At 37.3% G+C, this 12,924-nt stretch overlaps 1 protein-coding gene across 7 annotated transcripts in view; it reads right to left on the reverse strand.

The window, feature by feature from the left end:
* The window catches only part of SNAP91 (synaptosome associated protein 91), a 169,870-nt gene that overhangs the window by 57,887 nt on the left and 99,059 nt on the right, over positions 1-12,924 (reverse strand). For 6 of the 7 annotated variants that reach the window (XM_055534931.1, XM_055534928.1, XM_055534926.1 and 3 more), the window contains exons 12-13: positions 11,919-12,028; positions 9,591-9,706 (exon numbers count right to left, since the gene is read on the reverse strand). In XM_055534931.1, coding sequence (XP_055390906.1) covers positions 9,591-9,706; positions 11,919-12,028 — 226 coding nt within the window. Of the gene's footprint in view, positions 1-882; positions 9,365-9,590; positions 9,707-11,918; positions 12,029-12,924 lie in introns of those variants that run through there. The other variant, XM_055534929.1, reaches the window with a different exon arrangement.

Below are 12,924 nucleotides of genomic sequence, written 5' to 3' on the forward strand. Positions count from 1 at the left end.
CCAGCCAGTTGGAAAAGGTTTCCCTTATTCCTCAAGGATGAAAAAAGCCCACAGCTTGGCCAACAGAAACAGGCTGAATTTCAGACCTCTCGCCCTGCCTTTGAGAAAGACAGACTGCAGATCCACACTGCACAGCCCTAGCTAAACCATATTCATCTGCTTTCTTCTATATCCACTGATACCTCAATGTTTCATAGCTATTCACTTCTAACAAGCAAAAACTGAAGTGTGTTATAATAAAATTGGCTATTATAACTTATTTCTCATAGTATTGTGTGTCTTAGCAAAAAGTACTGAGAGACGAATATGAATAAAAATGTTGAGAATTCCCTGGTGGTCCAGTATTTAGGACTCTGTGCTTCCACTGCAGAGGACAGGGGTTCAGTCCTTGGTTGGGGAATAAAGGTCCCACATACAGTGTGATGTGGCCAAATTTTTTTTAAATGTTACAGTACAATTTGAAAATATCTCACCTAGAGTTATTCTTTTTATTATTCCTTTGGTGTAAAACAAACCAAACAAAAAGGACACAATTTCTCTTCAGTTTGACACTGGAGAATATGGTGAAAGGAGACAGTTAACAATATCACTATTTACTTACTAAAGTTTCTAAATCACTAAACCACTATGCTTGATAAGCTCTAAAAATTACAAAGTGTCAAATATCTACTGATTTAATTAGTTGAGGAAATTAGAGTTAATACATTCATATAATACTGAAAAAAATTTTGTATAACCCCACAAATTTATAATTAACACTAAATGTTAAATTATAAAAGTTCTATAAAAGCCATTTATATGAATTTTATGACAGAGAAAGTCTGATTTAAGGATACAGATTTGAAGCATTCTTTAATAAATAAGAAAACATAATATGTTGTATAAGATACTGGGGCAATGAAAATAAGTTATAAGTTGAAATAAACATTTCAAAAAGATGAAGGTCAGAATGAGAAAGCGTAAGGACCAGAAGGCCCTTATAGTACTTATAGCTGATTCATGTTGTGTAGCAGCAACTAACAGCAATGTAAAGCAATTATACTACAATTAAAATAAATACCATGAACACTTGAATACAGTTTTTAAAAAAGAAGGCCCTTTATAAAACTAATTCAACAATATTTTCCTTTACCAACAGAGATTTAATACAGTTAAGTGATGTTGAGACTTTTTATTTTAAAAAATGACAGCTGTCCGCTTAGAAGTTGGACATTTTAACAATGGAGAAGTTTGAAGCATTTAAATGGAAAAGCACCAATATTTTAAATGCTCAACTACATAGTTAGCAACTTTATTTCACAACTAGTTACTTTCATTTTGTTACCAAAAAACTTGGAAATAAAATCAAGAGATTATAGCAGGTACTTCTGATATCATTCTGCCAATGTTTACCAAGCTCACCCAGGGATTATTTAATTACCTATGGAATGAAGCTTCATTTCATGTTGCAATTTAACAACAATTTAATTAAGGACTCTGATTCTGAAATGATGTATTGAGTTACAGTTCTTGTCTGCTAGTGATATAATACTATGTTTGGGAGAAAAGATAATCTCAAGACATGATTTTTATTGCCCTATTGGACATTAACCAGTTTTGAACCCAACCTAGCCATCTTATTTTAACATTCCTTTTCAATAAATCCCAATTCCTCAAAATGCTCTTTTAACCAGCTTTTCATCTTACTGGTTTCCTCATCAGCCACTTAATGTCTTTTACCAGTGTTGTTTCTCAACCCCCACAGCTTTACTGAGGTATAACTGATGCATAAAAATTGTACATATTTAAGATGCACAGTGTAGTAATTTGTTATACATATACATTATGAGAAGATGACCACAATCAAACTAACACATCCATCATCTCACATAGTTCCTGTGTTTTTGTAGTTGGAATACTTAAGATTACTATTTTAGCAAGTTTGAAGTATACAACACAGTATTATTAACTATAGTAACCATACTGTACACTAGATCTCCAGAACTTCTTCAGCTTACAACTGACCTTTCGTACCCTTTGACCAACATCTTCCCATTCCATGCCCTGCCCTCCATTGCTCAACAACAGCTCTACTTTCTGCATCTATGAGTTTGACTTTTTTAAGATTCCACATATAAGTGAGATTGTTCATGTTTGCCTTTCTGTGTCTGGCATATTTATTCACTTGGCACAATGTCCTTTATGTCATCCATATTGTCACACATAGGAGGATTTCCTTCTTTTTAAAGAAGGAAATATTCCACTGAATATATACAACATGTTTTCCTTACCCTTTCATCTGCTGACAAACACAAGTTATTTTTTTATCTTGGCTATTGTGGCTAATGCTGCAATGAACATGGGAGTGCAGATATCCATCCACCTAGAAGTGAGATTGGGGAATCATGTAATAGTTCTATTTTCTTTGTTTTGAGGAACTTCTACTCTATTGTTTTCCACAATGGTTGTACCAATTTACATTCCCACCAACAGTGTATAATGATTCCCTTTCTCCACACCCTCAACAAACACTTCTCTCTTCTCTTACTAATAGTAGTCATGCTAACAAGTGTGGGGTGTTATTTCTGGTTCTGATCTCCACTTTCCTGATGATTAATGACAGTGAACACCTTCTCATATACCTGTTAGCCATCTGCACATCTTCTATGGAAATGTCCGTTTATGTCCTTTGCCCATTTTAAAATAAAGGTATTTGGGTTCTTTTTTTTTTCTTGCAAATATTTTCTCCCATTCCACAGGTTGCATTTTCATTCTGTTGATTGTTTCCTTTGCTGTATAGAGGCTTTCTAGTTTGAATGTAGTCTCACTTGCTTATTTTTGCTTTTGTTGCCTGTGTTTTTGGTGGCAAATTAAAAAATCCATTGCTAAGATCAATGCCTAGGAGTTTTTATCACTGTTTTCTCCTAGGATTTATGCTTTCAGGTTTTATATTTGTTTTAATCCATTTGAGTTAATTTTTGTGTATGATGTAAGATAAGGTTCCAATTTTATTATTTTGCACATGGATATCTAGTCTTGTCAATGCCATTTATTAAAGAGACTATCTGTTTCCTGTTGTGCATTCTTGGCAACCCTGTGAAAGGTGATCTAACTGACTATGTATGGGTTTATTTCTGGGCTAGGCTCTCTACTCTCTTGTTCTTGTTTTGTTCTGGTCGAGATGTCTGCTTTCATTCCAGTTCCATCCTGTTTTGGTTACTATAGCTTTGTAATTTAGGTGGATTTCAGGAAGTTTGATGTAGCCAGCCTTGTTTTTCTTTCTCAAGAGTTCCTGGCTATGTGGGGTGTTTTTTGGTCTATATGAATGATAGATTTTTTTTTCTATTTAAGGGAAAATGCCATTACAGTTTTTCTACAGACTGCAGTGATTCTGTAGATCACTTTGGGTAGTATGGACATTTTTAACAGTATTAATTCTTCTAGTCCATGAACAAAGGATATATCTCCATTTATTTGTGTCTTCAATTTCTTTCATCAATGTTTTATAGTTTTCAGTGTAGAGGCTTTTCATCTCCTTGGTTAAGTCTATTGCTAAGTATTGGGTTGGCCAAAAAGTTCATTTGGGTTGTTACAGAAAAATACAAACAAACTTTTGGCCAACTCAATATTTTATTCTTCTTGATGCTGCTATAAACAGAATTATTTTCTTCATTTCTTTTTCAGATAGTTTGTTGTTAGTGTACAGAAATGCAGTTGATTTTTATACATAAATTTTGATTCCCAAACTTTACTGAATTCATTTATTAGTTCTAACAGTTTTTTGGTGGCATCTTTTGGGTTTCTGCATGTAAGATCACATCATCTGCAGAGACAATTTTATTTCTTCCTTTCCTATTTGGATAAGGAGAAAATTTTATTTCTTCCTTTCCGATTTGGATGCTTTTTATTTCTTTTTCTTGACTAATTGCTCTGGCTTAGATTTACAGTACTATGTTGGACAGAACTCAAGAGAGTAGGCATCCTTGTCTTATTCTTAATCTTAGAGGAAACTGTTACAGCTTTTCATCATTTAGAATCATGTTAGCTGTGGACGTGTCATATATACCCTTTATTATGTTGAGATACATTCCTTCTCTACCTAATTTGTTGACAGTTTTATCATGAGAGGTTGTTGAACTCTGTTAAAGTACTTTTTCTGCAACTATTGAGATCATCATATGATTTTCATCCTTTATTCTACCACGTGGTGTGTATCACTAGCAACTGTCAAACCATCCTTGCATTCCAAGGAGAAACCCCACTTGATCATAGTGTACGATCCTTTTAATGGGCTGTTGAATTCAGTTTGTAATATTTTGTGAAGGATTTTTGTAGTTTTATGTTCATCAGGAGTGATGGCCTGTTATTTTCTTTTCTTATAGTGTGTGTATCTGGCTTTGGTATGAGCGTAAAACTAGCTTCAAAAAAGTAAAGGTTGGAAGTGTTCCCTCTTTTCAATTTTTTGGGTTGGAAGTGTTCCCTCTTTTCAATTTTTTGGGAAGAATTTGAGTAGGACTGGCATTAATTTCTGTTTAAATGTTTGGTAGAATTCACGCATGAAGCTATATGATCAAGGGTTTTTCTTTGTTGGGAGGTTTTTCACTTCTGCTTCAACTTCCTTATTCATGTAAGTCTGTTCAGATTTTCCATTTCTTCTTGACTGTCAGTTGTATGTTTGTTGGTCAGTTGCATCTTGGTCAGCTGTATGTTTCTAGGAATTTATCCATTTCTTTTATGTTATCCAATCATGGCATATAATTGCTCACAACAATCTCTTATGATTCTTTGCATTTTTATGGTATCAGCTATAATGTTTCCTCTTTCATTTATAATTTTAGTTTGGGTCATTGACCTTTTTTCTTATTTAGTCTAGCTGAAGGTAATTTTGGGCTTCCCAGGTGACTCAGTGGTAAAGAATCCACCTGGTAATGAAGGAGAAACAGGAAATGTTGGTTTGATCTCTGGGTCAAGAAGATTCCCTGGAGTAGGAAATGGCAACCCATTCCAGTTTTCTCACCTGGAAAATTCCACTGACAGAGGAGCCTGGTGGGCTACAGTCCTTGGGGTTGCAAAGAGTCAAATACAACTGAGTGTGCACACACGCAAAAGTAATTTTATCTTTTCAAAAAACCAACTCAGTTTTGTTGATCTTTTCTAACGTCTTTCTGTTCTCTATTTCATTTATTTCTGCTCTAATCTTTATTATTTCCTTCCTTCTGCTATCTTTGGGCTAAGTTTGTTCTTTACCTAATTCCATGAGATGTAAAGCTAGATTGTTTGAGATCTTTTTTTCTTAATGGAGGCATTTAGCACTATAAACTTCCCTCTTAGTATTGCTTTTGCAGCATCAGGTAAGTTTTGATATACTGTGTTTCCATTTTCTTTTGTCTCAAGGTTCTTTAAAATTTCTTTTTAATTTCTTCTTTGACCCATTGGTTGGCCATATGTTATAAAATCTCCATGTATTTGTGAATTTTCAAAGTTTTGTTATGTTACTGATTTCTAGTTTTATACCACTGAGGATCAGGAATAATACTTGATATGACTTCAATTTTCATCATCAAAATTTTTTTCTTGTCCCAACATTCTCCACCCTGAAGAATTTTCTATGTGCAATTGAGGAGAAAGTATATTCGGCTCCATTGAAAGAAATTTTCTGTATATGTCTGTAGGTTCATTTGGGGTAAGCTGTTCATTTGGGGTAATTCAAGTTTTCTATTTCATAACTGACTTTCCATCTGGATGACCTATCTATTGCTGTTGAAAGTGGCATACTGAAGCCCCCTACTATTATTGTATGGCTGTCTATTTCCTCCTTCAGTTCTGTTAATATTTGCTTCACATATTTAGGTATTTTGATGTTTATATCCTCTTAGCTGCAATTCATGGGGTCGCAAAGAATTGGACGCGACTGAACTGAACTGAATGAATTATTGTTGTTAAGTTGCTCAGTTGTATTCGACTCTTTGTGACCCTGTGGACTGCAGCATGCTGGGCTTCTCTGCCCTTCATCACATCCTACAGCTTGCTCAAACTCATATCCATTGAGTTGGTGATGCCATCCAACCATCTCATCCTCTGTCATCCCCCTTTCCTCCTGCCTTCAATCTTTCCCAGCATCAGGGTCTTTTCTAATGAGTCAGGTCTTCGCATCCGGTGGCCAAAGTACTGGAGCTTCAGCTTTAGCATCAGTCCTTTCAATGAATATTTAGGAATGATTTCCTTTACAATTGACCAGTTTGGTCTCCTTGCAATCCAAGGGACTCTCAAGAGTTTCTCCAACACCACAGTTCAAGAGCATCAATTCTTTGGCACTCAGCCTTCTTTATGGTCTAACTCTCACATCCATACATGACTACGGGAAAAACTATAGCCTTGACTATATGGACCATTGTAGGCAAAGGTCTCTGCTTTTTTAATATGCTATCTAGGTTTGTCAGAGCTTTTCTTCCAAGGAGCAAGTGTCTTAATGAATTGATTTTATCATTATATGCTGACAGCCTTACCAGGATTCCCTTGTATAGGAAAAACTGCTTTTCTTTTGTTGTTTTCAAAGTTTTCTCTTTGTCTTTGACTTATGACAATTGGATTATATACTGTGTCTTAGGTAATATTCTTTGGGTTGATCTTGCTTGGAGACTTTGGAATTTCATGAATTTAAATGTCCATATCTCTCTCATGATTTAGAAGTTTTCAGCCACTATTTTGGGCTTCCCTGGTAGCTCAGTTGGTAAAGAATCTGCCTGCAATGCAGAAGACCTTGATTTGATTCCTGGGTTGGGAAGATACCCTGGAGATGGGAATGGCAACCCACTCTTGCCTGGAGAATCCCATGGACAGAAGAGCCTGGCAGGCTACTGTCCATGGAGTTACAAGAGTCTGACACAACTTAGCAATTAAACCATCACCATCAGCAGCCACTATTTCTTTAAATAAGCTCTCCTTCTGAAATGGCAACCCACTCCAATACTCTTGCCTGGAAAACACCATGAAGGTATTTTCATGGAGAGGAGCCTGGTAGGCTACAGTCCATGGGGTCACAAAAAGTCAGACATGACTGAGTGACTTCACTTTCTTTCTCTCTTCCTTTCTGAGACTTCTACAATGCATATCTTCATTCATTTTACGATGTCCCATAGGTCCTGTATGCATCCTCTTTTTTCCCTTTTTATTCCTTTAATTGGCTATTTTCTCATGACCTATCTTTGAGTTTGTGGATTTTTACTCTGTCTGATTCAGTCTTCTGTTGAAGCTCTCTACAGAGTTTTTCTTTTCAGTTCAGTCACCGTACTCTATTTCATTCAGAATTTGCTTTGTTCTCTTTTATAGTTTCTATTTTCTTATTTCACGTATCATTTTCCTGATTTTGTTTTCTTGCCTGCGTGTGTTTCCTTGAATCTCACTGAGCTACTTTAGGATGATTATTTTGAATTCATTAGCAGACAATCTAGATTTCTTCAGGGTAAGTTACTGAGCTTTATTAGTTTCCTTTGGCAGTGTCATGGAGTTTTTCTTTGCCTGATATTTTGTATTTCATGTAGCCTTGTGATGGTGCCTGTACATTTGAAGGAAAAACACCTCTTCCTGTTTTTAAACACTAGTTTTGGCAGGTGAAGATCTTCTCCTGTCAGGTCCCTGGGGTGATGATATTGCCTCTGGGTTTGCAGTTGAATGGGGTTGGGGCAAGTTCATGTGGCTACTCCTGGGTCTGCTGTAGTGCCCATGTTGGTGGGCCTGTTACCAGGGCCTTAGGTGGGTGCGGATCCTGCCTCCTGGTCCCTGAGTGGACAGAACTGCCTTCACAACCTTGGTTAGTAGGGCTGGAACTAGAACAAGGGTCCACTTTAGGGTCTTCAGTTGAGTTCAGGGGTGGTGGGCCTGTTACCAAGTGCATGTTTGGGTGTAGCTCCTACTAGGTTTCTGGGCTGGGAAGGACTAGCCCTGGACTATAGCTAAGTGGAGCTGAATCAAGTCTGGTATTTGCTTGAAGGTCCAAAGTGGGGACCAAGGTCTGTAGGCCTGCCCTTATGAATATGGATAAGTCTGTCTCCCACAGAGTCCCCAGGTGGGCAGGACAGCTTCCTGACTGCAGCTGGAAGGGGCTGAGCCTAGTCACAAGGCTTCTTTAGGGTCTGAGTTGGACTAAGGTCACTAGGCCTGTCTCTAAGTGCACAGACAGGTATGTCTCCTGGTAGATCTCTGGACAGGCGAGACTGCTCCTGGACCAAGACTGAGAGAGGCTGGAGCTGGGTCACAGGCAGTTTCAGGGTCCACAGCTGAGACCAAGGTCAGCAGGCCTGTTGCCTAATGCACGGGTGTGTATGGTTCCAGTCCCTTAGCAGATGTTGCTGGTGGCAGGATCATGGCCAAAGAGGACTGTAACGAGTCCACAGGGGCATGGCAGTGTTTCCAGGTCTGTTTCCAGGACCAAGGTTGATGAGCCTCCTACCTGGACCTGCCTTCTCAAATCAAGCCTTCTTGATCTTGGGCTTTGCAACCTCTTTCCTGGATCTCAAAGCATCCACAAAGGCACTTTTGTCTGTGGATGGCTGTCAAATGATTACTTCTGTGGGGAGGTATGATGGGACACCTCCTATTTGACCATCTTGCTTATGTCATTCCCTCTGCGTTATTTCTATAGTTGTATGAGCCATTTTCAAACTTCAAAAAATTTTTACTTTGATAGTTTGATGTGGTAGAGTAAGGTATTTAATACCAACTCTGTGAAACTTTAAGAATGAAGCAGTAACCAACTTAATTTTATATTAGCATTAAGTATCCTTTTAAATCAAATATGTACAGAAGTGTAATTTTTCCCAAGATCCATGAATAAAGTGGAAATCAAGTACTTACATGTGATTGTTCTTAACAAGTTTAGTATAGATCTTTTCTGGCACAAATAAGAATCTATCCCAGATTTCCAGTTGCATGAAATCAAATACAATATGAATAAAACCAATTCAGATCTAAAGAAATCAACTAGGGAGACTTCACTTGAACAAACCAAATTCAAAATGCTGTATTTCAGTAATCTCATAATTTCTTAAGGAAACACACAATCTTCTAAGGCCTGAACTCTTAAAGAGCAATTACTAAAAATAATCAGGATTTGAGAATAGCTAAGAAAAAATACTCCCGTTGTTTCAACTTTAATAATAGAACTACGTGATTACTTGAATATTTTAACTGTATTATGAGTATTCTGGGGGCTTCCCAGATGGCTTAGTGGTAAAGACTTCGCCTTTCAATGAAGGAGACACAGGAGACACGAGTTCCATTCCTGGGTCGAGAAGGTCCTCTGGAGGAGCATATGGCAACCCACTCCAGTATTCTTGCCTGGAGAATCCCATGGACAGAGGAGCCTGGAGGGCTACACTCCATGAGGCTGGGAAGAGTCGGACATGACTGAGCAACAGAGCACATGCACATAACACATACGGGTACCTTTTGTCTCTCTTTCCATGTATATTTCAATCAATCGATGCCATTTTTAGCATTTTCTCCCCCAGTTTCTAGCAGCATTTTGGATAATCAGATGGAAAGAGTAACAAATATAACCTGAATGAAAACAGCGAAATAGAAAAATGGCACAGCTGTCTGATTCCACTCACCTCCCCACGCAGTGGCGCCTCCTGAAGGTGGTGCTGGTGCTGGTGCCGCCGCCGCTGCCCCTGCAGGGGAGAAGTCTGGCTGGAGGTCCAGGAGATCACTAGACGGTTTTGAAGTGCTGAAAGGCAAATATCATTTTACACTCAGATTTTTGAAATTTTAAAATGTAAAGGTGTTTTTTAAATAAAGACTTATGCAGAAAACATCACAGATTTTGGATATTTTAAATCCAGCAAGAGAATAATATTTGTGAAAGTACAGCAGTAAAACATGTTCCTCTGTATCAAGAGTTGGCCAACTACCTCTGTCAAGGGCCAGATGCTAAGCATCTTAGTTTTGTGGGCTAGACAGCCGCTGTCACTACTTGACTCTGCCAGTGCAGCATGAAAAAGACACAGTGTGTAAACAAACATGCCTTGTCGCAATAAAAATTTATTTACAAAGACAGTGGGCTAGATCTGATCTATGGGCCATCGTCTGCCAACTCCTGCTCCACAAATAACAAAGTTAAATCATACCTCAAGCAATGGCTTACTCAGTGAATCACAGAGCAGAAAGAAAAAGGGAAAACCTAAATGCCTCAAAGTAAGGGGGAATTTTAAACATGTTATGTCTACTGAGTAGTATCTGAAATGCTGATTATGAGGACTCTGACAAAAGGAAACATGCTCTAAATATTAAAGAGAATTATTGGTAATTTTTTCCTTTTCTCTATTTCCTAAAATTTTTTGTATTTTTTGTGTGTGTCATGGTAAATAATTCTTATCTTGAAAAGAAGAATTTATTTATAAACCAAAGGACACTAAAATGAATAATCACTGCTGCTGCTGCTGCTGCTAAGTCGCTTCAGTCGTGTCCGACTCTGTGCGACCCCATAGACGGCAGCCCACCAGGCTCCCCTGTCCCTGCGATTCTCCAGGCAAGAACACTGGAGTGGGTTGCCATTTCCTTCTCTGGAATAAACTATTGTACCTTTTTTCTACATTAAATTGCAACATATCAAGTTGGTCTGTAAGAGGCGTCATCCATAAACAATTCCATATTTTTTCACTCTTACTCAGATGGGGCTGTGCTTTCCAAAGCTCTTTCATCTACAGAAGTTCCAAGGAAGAGCCTAGAGCTTTGCTATTCAAAGTACGATCTCCAAGCTAACAGCATCTTGGGACCTTGTTAGAAATGCAAAGTCCCAGGCTTACCCCCTATCTACTATATCAGAGTCTTCATTTTACTGTGATCCCAGGTGTTCACTGTCCATTCAGGTTTAAGGAGCACTGGCTTAAAGGCTGCAAGATCAGGTACTAAGCCATCAGGGTCCAGGTTCCCCAACCCTCTTTATAAATAGCAGTTCAATCCCTATTTTTTTTACATATTAGATTTGCAAGTAATATTCTTTGAAACTTGCCTAGTTTTGATATCTATTTCATAAGTACAACTGGTTTAAGAGCCAGAATAGGGAAACATTTATTATTAAGACCTGAATCAAAGCTTTTATAAGAAGCAATTTATCTTGGTATAGAGGCAGAAAGGACTTGGCCTTTCCAAGCCTGTGATTATAAAACTAGAAATAAGTGAGTGGAGACCAACAGGCATAGTTTACATGGATACATTATGTGGATTTATTGCTCAGTTCAAAATTCAAGTCTCCACAAGTACAGAGCATTCATAATCAGAGTCACAGATACTACAAGATGGGACCAGAATCTTCTCAAGGCAAAAGAACCAAAACAAAGAGTTGACCTAAAATTAATACCTGAGGAAGCCTTCCTCAGTTGGAGCTTCCTTTTAGGCACCTCAGAGATTTCATACAACACACAGTCATCCCCATCTTTCTCACTACTATTCTGACTTTTAGGTGCTATAAAAGCAATTAGGAGCATCCTGACAGTTTCTTCCTACAAGTGGAGTTTGAGTTCCTATATGTACCACCTTCTCAACCTACAATTGCATTTCACTTCACTTCATTTCATTTTATAGCACTTCAAGACAGCCTTTAAATTTCACAAAAGAAGAAATGAATTTCAGAAAACTGTCCATATCATCCACTTCAGAAGAACCTGAAATGTGTGCATCTTTCTTCCACTTTCTTTCCCAAATATCTGAACAAGGCAATTCCCAGAGCTTAGGTCTTATTTACACTTTGAGAGGTACAAACTTAAATAACTGTATAAGGTGTAGAACTTACTCTGTGTACCTGAAAATAACCCAAAATAGCATACATTCACCAGAATAATATTTCATTTTGTGAAGTAATTTGGGTTCAATACATAAAAATAAAATGAAAACCTAATCAAAATATTAATAAACAGCTTGCTGCATTCTCATGAACTAACCTGACTGGTACAGCTGCCGATGCAGTTGCAAACAAATCAACCGGAGGCGACGTGTCAATAGTTTTAGCTGGTGTAGAATTAGGCGACGTAACAGTTGTGGCTGGAGAAGACTGAAAGGGAAGAGGCACAGCACGCTCTGGTCAAATCTGAATCTACAAGACACAAGGCTACAGGCCGCCCACTCTGCAGACCTATGCCATTTGGTAGCTCCTCATGGGAGGAAAAAACTTGAGAAAATTTCAAATTGAGAATTATAATAAATAATCAATAGTGGACAAAACATGTTTCAAATATTACAAGTTATATGTAATTTATATAGAATTATGACAAAGTATTTGTCCTAACCTGGCAATGACTTCTATGCATTTATTTATAATCGAAGCCAAATAATAAATTAGGAGCTTGGGATTAACAAATACACACTACTATATGTAAAACAGACAAACAAGGTCCTACTGAATATGTATAGCATGTGAACTACATTTAACATCTGGTAATAACCTATAATGGAAAAGGAAACTGAAAAAGAATTAACACACATATATAAAACTGAATCACTTTGCTGAACATCAGAAACTACTACCACATTGTAAATCAACTATACTTCAATTTAAAAAAAAAATAAAATGAAGGCCAAACATTTCCTAAACAAAAAATTAGTGGGAAATATCTTGCTAGTGGCAAAAATTAAAAAAAAAAAATCAATTGCAATGATTGCTTTAAAACCCAGGCCATTCTTTTCTGCATCTTAAACAGACTGCATGCAAAGTCTTCTCAGATGCCTGTAACATCTAGAAATCTAACTTAAAAAATAGTTCACAAACAGCAGAGAACTATCCCCAAACAAGATTCAAGTCACTGACAGCTTGAGAATAGACCTTCACTAATGTGAAAAGATAAAATTTAAAAAGTGAAATAAAACCCAACATTTATTGCCCTATGCTGGTTTAAGAAGAGGACCTAATAGTGAGCTAATTATTAAAAAAATAAGATGCTTGTATAGTGT

The sequence above is a fragment of the Bubalus kerabau genome, chromosome 9, assembly GCF_029407905.1.
Source record: "Bubalus kerabau isolate K-KA32 ecotype Philippines breed swamp buffalo chromosome 9, PCC_UOA_SB_1v2, whole genome shotgun sequence".
Lineage (NCBI taxonomy): Eukaryota > Metazoa > Chordata > Mammalia > Artiodactyla > Bovidae > Bubalus > Bubalus kerabau.